The following is a 10,235-nucleotide window of genomic DNA, read 5'->3' on the forward strand; positions in this document are numbered from 1 at the left end:
CGATTTTTAATCTAGTTTAAAGAAGGGCATTGTAGAGCAACCTACAATGGTATAGTACATAAAGTTGAGTTTGTGTAGGTTTTCTATGATTCTATCAACAAACATTTCACTAGTTGCTCATAGTTAAGAATCATATAAAATTGTCAAAAATACTAGTAACTCAGATTTATCATAGTTGTACTTTAATTCCACTATCATATTATCTATTGCTTGGTTGGTTTTTAATGTACACACGTTTTTAGAAATATTGGTATAGTTTCCTCAGAAGTTTAGCTATTTAATTAGGTAAAAACCAAAAAAGAAAAAGTTAATTATTCGTTTGGTTGTTGGAGCGCACATATACATCTAAACTACTCTTTCAAACTTTTTCCTCTTTGAATAATTTAATATGGTAGAGTTAATTACTCCTCAAATTCTCCTAATATTTAATTAGAAATTTTTATTAATAGAATGGGGGCCACGTGTTTCGTGTTGTTCCCTCAGGACCAGTTAAACGTGTATACTAGTGTAACCTCGCGTTATATATATCAAGAGATTATAGAATTTCAAAGTTCACCACTAAAAATACCTTAGATTATCAATTATTTTCACAGTTTCTGAAGATTAGTATTGGATTCGTTCAGGCCGCGATTATTGAAATAAAGTCAAAAATAATTTATAACGAGCAACGAGCCAACGACAATAAGCGAAAGGAAGCAACAAGGCGAAGGTAAATGAATAATGGCGAAAAATTCTGTCAAAGAAAAAGAATGACGGCGAAAAACTTAGGTTACGTGTGTCATTTGATCGTATCCCTTCTTGTTAATCCGTTTTACTCTTTTTTTTTTTCTTTTATCTGTATTATCTTCCGTACGTTTTACTCTTTTCTTGACCATTCTACATATTTTGTTACTTTATTTCTTAAATATTGCGTTGTCTGAATTTTTTTTATTTGGGTAACTTGGGGTTGTTTAGAAAGTATATAAAAAGTTTCAATCCTTTTTTCTATATTAAGAATTATTTCCTTCTTTGTTATAATCTTATAACCATCTAATATTCAGATCGTTCCTTTATTGTCCTGTATTCGCAAGATCTTGGATAAAAACAAAACAAAACATTCTTTTTCTTTTTTGGCATAATAACTGAATATGCTTACTTTTAATATTGATTGTGATGCAAAAGAATTGAAAAATCAACTGCCAATCAAACTGTAAGAACACACTGTCGAAGATAACAACAAATAATAAATATATATTGTATATTTTAATAAAGCGCTCTCGAAAAAATCAGATATATTACAAGAAAGAGTAATCTGAAGAGGACAAAATAACATCGAAATTCGAGAAAATAGAACGAAAATTCAGGGGAATGAAAAAGATATTGTTTATCTGACAAAAAATGAGATAATAATAAATTAAATAAAGTCGTAATTTTTTTGCAGTAAATTAATTAGAGAAGGGAACTTTAGGGGAGAAGAGAAAATCCCTTGAAGTTCTACAAAATTCGTTAGTTTCCCTATGCTAATGCTTTTGCTTTTTTTTTTTTGGTTTTGTTTCCATCTGCCTCCCACATGCATCATTGTAATATATTCACACATACGTATAAATACATACATAGACACACACCTAAAATATTTATTTCTTGATCAGCTGTAGGTTCTTTAAGAAATGAGTAATGATTTATTTGTTTTTGAAAAAGTTCGTTGCTTCGTTTCTGTTTGGTGATTACAGTTTTGTGATATCGTCAGAAAAAAACAGTTACGAAGAAAGAGGGCGATTAGATTAAGAAATATTAAGAAAGAGATAAGAGTGTCAAGTAAGCACATAGGTAAACTCGAGCTAGTCGGGGTACTCAAAATAAAGAGTGAGTCGTTTATGCTGCTCATGCAAAATATAGTTGTGTTAGACATATTGCCACAAAAGAGCTTCATGTACATTTTATCTTGATAACTTTTCATGCCGGCATTTTTTGTTAATGCCGCTACTCATTCGCCAATTTATTTTGGTTCAGGGTTTTCTCAAGAGATATATATATATATATATATCGATTGAGATGTGAATTTTTGAGCATCGTTTCAATGCAATAAAAAATGCAAATATGTAGTAAGATGTGATATGTTTTAGTTTCGATACATAGACCTAAGATCTAATTCTAATAGTTTATTAGAAAAAAGGGAAAGAAAAGCAAAGATAATGTAAGGAAAGAGACGATGGAGAATAAAGTGAAAAGATTGGAAATGTGAACCCATTTGGAGTTGGCAGTGAGTGAGATGGAACATCACATGCACTTATGCTCTCTTTTGTCCCTTTCCTCTTGGGAGCTTTCATTTCTCGAAAACCTTCTTCTCAGTTTTGCGCAACTCTAATCTAACTCCATTTCTAATTTTATTCTTATAGATTATGATTTTTTTTCCTATTCTTTACTTAATAATTATGTGATAATTTGATCTACCATGCTTACAGTCTCAATTATTATTGGCCAATAGTGGTAATTTCAGAAAACAATTTCACGATTGTTTCCAAGACTATCGTAGTCACCAAAAACACGATTTGAAATTTGTGACGTCAATCAATATAAAACTTCCTATACTATCACCATTTGATTTTAACCTTAGATATTTTAATTTTGAAAGAACTACATTTGCTTAGATCTTATTATATTATGTATTGCTATCATTCTTGGATGTAGTAATTATAATCTCTACACATTCGCCAGCGTAGTAAAATATTATAAGCAATCTCTTGAATTATTACTAACATCTCAAAAGGTGCAACTAGTACTATTATAGGTGGGAGTATGATATAATATTTAAACCGACGCGTATAAACTATAGTGAGTTTGTATGATAGATGCGTATATAATATGATTGTTGGAATTTGTATAAATTAAAATAAAGAGATTGAAGTGGGATTGATAGGGTGATGTGGGTCTAGGGATTCACTCCAATTCCACAATATGCAAAAGAATGTCACTTATCGTGATGAGTGATGTTCCTCGATCCCTCTGAAAGATTCACCTGTTACATTCTCCTTTATTGTCTCTATCTTTTTTTTTCTTACATTTATATACACTTTAATTTAATAATTTAATCGATTATGTATATAGATTTAGTTTGTCAAGTTGACCCACCTTGTTAAGCTAAAATTAGGGTTGGGCAGAAGACAAAATTTCGGTAAATTTTTAAGTATTTACTGTTTGGATTGATTCGTACAAATATTAAACTTAACATTTACGCTTAAAAACAAATAAACAGATAATATTTATATCTATTCATGAACAACACAAATGGGTCGTCTTAATAATGTCGTCGTTGCATCACCACCCGAATTTAATCCACAGCATGATGTATATTGGTTACGATCAACAAAGATGATTGCAAGTTTTTGGGATATTTTTTTTTATAGGTTAAATTTCATCCGAGTTGAATCTATTATGTATAGATTTTCTGTCAACTTGTGTGTATAAATTTGAGTTACACAAATTAATATAGAATTTGTTTTCGGCGATAAAAATAGATAGGTAAAAATGAGCTCAATTACTTAATTCGTAGTATTTGTTATTTGCCTTGACCATTCAGAATAATAATTCAGTCAGCCAATTAATCGCAGTCTAGAAAATATCAATTGTAATTTTCTTAGATTACCACTGATTTCCCAAAGCTGGCTTTGTTCGTAAATCAGGATGAGTATATTAGATGTTCACTACAACCTAATAGCGTACTAACATTAATGAATCGATGTAAAGTGCGGTTGTATATGTATACATTCATTTATTCCCACATTTCACAAATCTCAGGTGCAAATGAGAGAGGACCAAATTTAAATTTCGTTTGCATTTTTCGATATCCGTATCTTAAATCACAGAGCTACATAAACGAAAACTGTGCACTCTTCAATCCACTAATTGAGTAACCAGCGAAACAAATTTCTAACGCTACTAGAATCAACCTAATCCAAGTCACCACTCTAGAACTTTGCACTACCAGCCTCAGATTCCAGTATAAAGGAAATGGACTCAACGACTGACTAATCATTCAAGAAGAGACTAAGAGAGGAATGACTACTATGATCGGCTCAACATAATGTAGCGTAAAGGTTGTCAAAACCTTATATGAAATTCTAACACGCTCCAGATAATATTAGTTCATCTCAAATCGAATCCTAAAGCTTTTCTATGATTATCCTACTTTAATCTATAAATGAAGTTTTTATACATGTTAAGTATTTTAAATTTCTAACTCAAAAATTAATTGTTAATAAATAGATTATCACAAATATCTTATATACTAGTGTTAATTTTTTAAATTTTCTGATATGAGGTTCTAACAAATTTAGAAAGAAGCCAACATAAAAAAAAATTACAAAAAGCGGACTGATGCCTATTTTTTTTTCCAGAGAAATGAGACATTCTACCATGATTTAGGATGTTTGGATATGGTGTTGAGAAAGACCGATATAACTATAATCCCAAAATACTTGTAAATTTCTACCATCAGTTTGATGAAAACCATACTTCTACTATGTAAAACATAAAACATTGTGACAAAGCACTAGATCACAATTCAAGGTAATTTATCATTGGTCTATACATATTTCCCGAGGACTGATACTTTTTAAGAAAATACAGATTATGTTTTATACTATTAGGTATTCAATGTATAGAAACACAATGTCTAAACAAATAATCGCTGATAGTTTTTGGTTCAAGTTTTTGTATTTGAAAAATTAATGAAAATGATTTTATTAAAAGTCGGTCAAGGAAACTGATGTTTTTTCACACAGAAACATGATAGTTGTATAATATATGTTAGTAAGATAAAACCAGAGTAAGGACCATTTTAGTACAAAGGCATCTTGAACATCGATCTCTGTAGCAAATCTTATTAAAAAAATACTAGTAGCTATATGTTAAGTACAACTACAGAAAACCCTAGTGATACACATATAGATATACATGTACCTGTTGATGAATAGTGGCACAAATAACAATATTAAAAGTCGACAAAAAAAAACAATATTACAAATAATATAAAAATAAGGAGCTTAAAAAAACATCTGTCAAGAATCTTTGTGCTTCCATCTTTGAAAGTTAAAACAGTAATAATAGCTTCAGTAGCCAACAGCTCTTTGTCTGTACACTGCTGGTTTCAAAAGGATTCTTTTTTAAAGAAGTGGAGAAACAAAGAAAAAAAACAAAATCCAAAGAGCTTAATCAAGAAAGATATGTTTGGCAATTGTGACCAGAAGAAGAAGATGCCTATCATAAGCTCTCCCAACACCAATCCACTGGTCTCTCTCTCTCTTCCCTTTTAATTCTCTCTCTCTAAATAATATGACCCATTTATGATTTGTTTCTTAGCTTTTGGATCCGAATAATATCCTCTTGTCCTCTCATTGTTCTCTTACCTTTAGTTAAACCACACGATCTAAAAATCCCTTCTCTCTCTCTCTTTCTCCCTCTCTTCTCAGGCGAGTATGCAGAGCAAGAACATGATCGTGGCTTCGTCTCATCAGCAGCAGCAACCGCAGCAACCGCAACCGCAACTTAAATGCCCTCGTTGCGATTCCTCGAACACAAAGTTCTGTTACTACAACAATTACAGTCTCTCTCAGCCGCGGCACTTTTGCAAGGCTTGCAAGAGGTACTGGACGCGAGGTGGTACCCTCCGGAACGTTCCCGTAGGTGGTAGCTACCGGAAGAATAAACGGGTGAAGCGGCCAGCAACCGCAACCGCAGCCTCCACGGCCTCGACGACGACGACAACAAATTCTTCATCCCCTAACAATCCTCATCAGATCTCCCATTTCTCCTCCATGAATCATCATCCCTTGTTCTATGGTTTATCAGATCATGTGAGCAGTCGTAAGAATCCTCCAATGATTCCTAGCCGTTTCAGTGATTCTTCAAAGACTTCTTCATTAAGTGGTTTAGAGAGTGAATTTCTCTCATCTGGTTTTAGTGGTCTTAGTTCTCTTGGATTAGGGCTCCCACATCATATGAGTCATGACCACACCATTAATGGTAGCTTCATCAACAACTCTACAACAAACAAACCCTTTCTTCTATCGGGTCTATTTGGGTCTTCGATGTCTTCTTCGTCCTCTACCCTTCTCCAGCATCAACATAGGCCCATGAACAATGGTGGCGACATATTTGGACAATCTCATCTCCAAACCCTAGCATCACTTCAAGACCTGCATGTTGGAGTTAATAATGAAGATATGAACAAAGAAGGAAAGCTTGATCAGATCTCTGGGAACACTAATGAGTTCATGTCATCATCATCTTTAGATCCTTCAAACTACAATAGCATATGGAATAATGCAAGTGCTGTAAATGGAGCATGGCTTGATCCAACAAATAATAACGTTGGATCCTCCCTCACCTCCTTGATATAAACCAACACTTTGGTTATAGGATCGATCTATAACTAGCTAGAGTTTATCTTCATCATCACCTTTTTCTTCCTTTGTTTTTTTGAGATGAGAGAAGAAGCTTGGATCAGAGAGATCATATCAGCGGCAATGTTGATCTTGGCCACTAGCTCCCTCGGATCCTCTTCATCTCACCATCTCCATCATCTTCATTCTCGTTGTTCAAGAAAAAACAAAAGGGGTTCAAGATTGGTTCAAGGTTTACTATGTTCTACTGTTTAGTTCACTCAAGGTAAATTATATGTGTATGTACATAATATGATCCTGACTTTCATCTTCTTCTTTTTTTATCATCCATGTAATTCTAAGGTCCACCACATGGGTTGGTGCTTCTTTTCATTGGGATTAGGAGGGTATATTTGGCTTAATTTGGTTTCTCATGGGGTCCGAGAACTCAAAACTTTTCAAGTTTTGTATCTTTTTTAGTTTCACATTTCTTCTTTGGTGTGGCTTTCATTGGGTATACAAACAGGGGGAGGGGTGCGGTTTTGAGTTATTATATAACTTTGGTTATTCATGTATGACTTATGTTATTACGGTTCTTTTTTATTCATGTCTATGTATATTATATTTATATATATATATATGATGATATACTGTATATAGGACGAAGGTATGTACATATATAGATGACTTGAATTGGCTAACAAGAAAAGACCTTTAGCTAATGTATAAAATGGGAGATTTATGAATACGAGAAAATCCGCCGAACTCAAAACTGTAGAAAAGGAATATTTTCTTTTTTAACTAAGGAAAATGTAATACATTCTTTAGACCCAAAAAAAATGTATTACATTCTAAAATTCAAACTCTAACTCTAGAACTATGGAGCAGTGATCGTTGTAAAAAAAGGTTTTTTTGTATGAGTTGCATTCTTTAAAAAAAATTGCAGTCGATGAAAGCAGTTAGTACGTAGAGGCATATGGATATCCAATATATATGTATATGTACTATATACTTAGGCAGGCAAATCGAACAAACATGGTAGATATTTATATAACATATTTTGCTCGTAGTTATGTCATATTGATGATTTTGTTCTTTAGCATTTTGGCTACAAGCCTACAACTCATGGTTCCATGTATGTTACAAGCGAGCTATATATATGAACGCAAGTTTTGGTCCAGACTTGGAGTTTAGTGTGGTGTCTTTGTAAAGTGGGCACAAGTTCGTTACCAGTTTCTTCATGTCATTTTCTCTCCAATGATTCTTTTCGTGAGAGAGTTGGAGATAATTTATTCGTTAATCATTTGGGCCGAATAATCATTCATGCAAGAGTCTTTGTATTGTTTGGACAAATCGACTTTCATTTTTATGCGGATGATTTACGGATTAGATTTCAATTATCACACGATTGCATAGAATGTCCTGATTTTCTCCTCAATATTCTCTCGTTCCACGTATGCCTCGAAGCTCATAGAGCATCAGACGAATGCTCCTGCGAATTTACCGAATTATATTTAGCGATCTGCATACACACGTTTAACTGTAAAATATTATGTTATTACAATATTTTCAAATTTATAACAGATCTAGCTAAAACCGATGGTTTGTTTTTATTTGTTTTTATTTGTTTTAGCATTTCTAATATGTAAATGATGTTTTGATGAATGTTGGGAATAGTTTGGACAAATCTCTTAACGCCACGTGTAAATAAATTAGACAACTTTCTTAACGTCATTTACTTAGTATGATTTTTTGGACGGATTTACACTAAGTGGTCAGAAAAACCAACAGCCCAAATGAGATTACCTTTTCATAAAATTGTTTGGACATTACGTTAAAAAAATTATTTTTATTTTATATTAAATATGGGCCTTTTTGACTATTGATGATTTTTTTTAAAGAAAATGTTGGGCTCGTTTTCCGCCAACTTTTAATTTTTAAAAACTTAATATCGGGTTTCTTCTGGTGACCAATTAATTAAAAAAAAAAATTAATATCGGCCATTTTAAGATGTAGTGTAAAAATAAAATAATAAGAAAGGTTATCGTCCCTCTGCCGACCCATTTGAATATGGCATGCGTGTGATCCGGTATTCGTTCAAATATTAGGATTATCTAAGACCATCTCCAATCTAAATCTCTATTTTTTACTTCAAAATAGAGTAACTCTAAAATGAAGTTGTGTTTTGCTCCAATATATGACTCTATTTTTGGCTCCAAAAAAAAATATTCCTAATAAATTCTATTTTTTTACTTTTAATAACCTATAACTTTTAAAAGTTACAAAATAACCCCTTTATTTTATTTTATCTAAAATATTTATAATTTACGAATTTAATAAAATTAAATATTTATTAAATAAAGAAAATTACATAAAATCATAAAAACATAAGAAATTTTATTAAATAAAGAAAAACACATAATATCATAACACTTAGGAAATTTAAACGTCACAATTACTAAATTTTTCCCACAATGATCAATTAAAGCATTATGAAGTTAAATTTTTATGTTTATCTTTGATTTTAGCACTTGTTGTGTATTTTTCAGTTTATTTTAAGTTGTAATCTTTTGAAATAAAAATTTTAGTGTTCAAATATTTATGATTGTCTATTTTATATTTTTTAAAACTATTAAAGTCCTATAATCTTGTCAAAAAAACTTATAAACATGAATTATAAAATTTAAAAAAAAATTATTAAACAGATAGTTATATATATATATATATATATATACATGAAGACCATTTTTTAATTACATATATAAAAGTCAAAGTGATATGTGTCACACAAATATTATGTGGATATCTGAAAAAAGAAAATGCATATAATCATATATAATGTCGAGAATGTTGCTTGGTATGTTGATAAAAGGTATAAATTATGATGATTTATTATTTTAAGGATCAAGTTGTAAATAAAAAATAGTATAACTGCAAAATGGAGTATAATTAAGGTTTACTCCAAATATGGAGTAATTTTTATTTTTTTCAATTTTGCAGTAAAAAATGGAGTATGATTGAAGTAAACTTTATTTTAAAATGGAGTTTGCAGCAGAAAATGGAACAGGGTTGGAGATGCTCTAAGGATACTAAAAATCTGGTAATAAATACTGGTAGTTTCTCCAATATCTTTTGTATTTATCATATTTCTTGTTTGCATGACTTTAGTTGCATAACAATAATGATTTCAAGGGCATAAAATGCTCTTAATCTCTTTCTCTTTCGATGGCACATTTTGACATTGACAAAGGCGACTTTAGTTTTTTAATGAATACAAATTGGAAAACGATGATGCGTTTGGTCAATTCTTCATCGCTAATCTGTTAACTAGGTTTCTTTGAAAATCGAACCTCTCCATGCGAACTTTGCGAACTTTGGCTTTCTTAAGGGATATTGATCCAATTGTTGATGATGATGAAGCTAGTGAAACGGATACCACTGTTATCTCCATTAGATAATATCACTTGACTCAAAAGGATGAAAAGGATCCACTCTTAGGGTTTGAAGATTTTTTCGAATTATTTTGCCTCTAGTGATTTTAGCGATTAGCATTTTCTTTATTTTGGCCTTGAATTACTTTTGTCACTAAGGGAGATGACATGTGAACTGAATTCTGTTCTTTGTTTTTCCTATTTTTCATTGGTGTGTTTTCCTGATGGTAACTTTTTTTATAATCTTTGTTCAATATAGTTTCTTTGCAATGACAGCACCATCTCAAGTTGTTTGGTATTTCTTTTATGTTTTTGATAAAGCGGGCGATGAACGCGATGGAATACCAAAAAATTCACGTCAATATAACAAGTATGATTCTACTTAGAATGGATATAGAGTATATGGACCAATCCATTTTATGTGAATTAGTTTTGAGTTACAAAT

The 10,235-nt window shown here is 31.5% G+C and overlaps 1 protein-coding gene across 1 annotated transcript; it reads left to right on the forward strand.

Moving 5' to 3' along the window:
* Nucleotides 1-5,201: 5,201 nt before the first annotated feature.
* LOC18992235 (dof zinc finger protein DOF1.4) lies at nucleotides 5,202-6,620 on the forward strand. The gene is made up of 2 exons (XM_006415611.2): nucleotides 5,202-5,267; nucleotides 5,448-6,620. Exons 1-2 carry the CDS (start codon nucleotides 5,202-5,204, stop codon nucleotides 6,375-6,377), a joined length of 996 nt encoding a protein of 331 aa, XP_006415674.2. The 3' UTR covers nucleotides 6,378-6,620.
* The last annotated feature ends 3,615 nt before the right edge of the window (nucleotides 6,621-10,235 follow it).

The sequence above is a fragment of the Eutrema salsugineum genome, unplaced genomic scaffold (assembly GCF_000478725.1).
Source record: "Eutrema salsugineum unplaced genomic scaffold, Eutsalg1_0 scaffold_5, whole genome shotgun sequence".
Taxonomy (NCBI): Eukaryota; Viridiplantae; Streptophyta; class Magnoliopsida; order Brassicales; family Brassicaceae; genus Eutrema; species Eutrema salsugineum.

Bases quoted from the DNA above. Each gene is read 5' to 3' on its own strand.
- LOC18992235 (XM_006415611.2), top strand. From the start codon at position 5,202: ATGTTTGGCAATTGTGACCAGAAGAAGAAGATGCCTATCATAAGCTCT. The intron at 5,268-5,447 runs GTCTCTCTCTCT...CTCTCTTCTCAG, and splicing joins CTCCCAACACCAATCCACTG to GCGAGTATGCAGAGCAAGAA.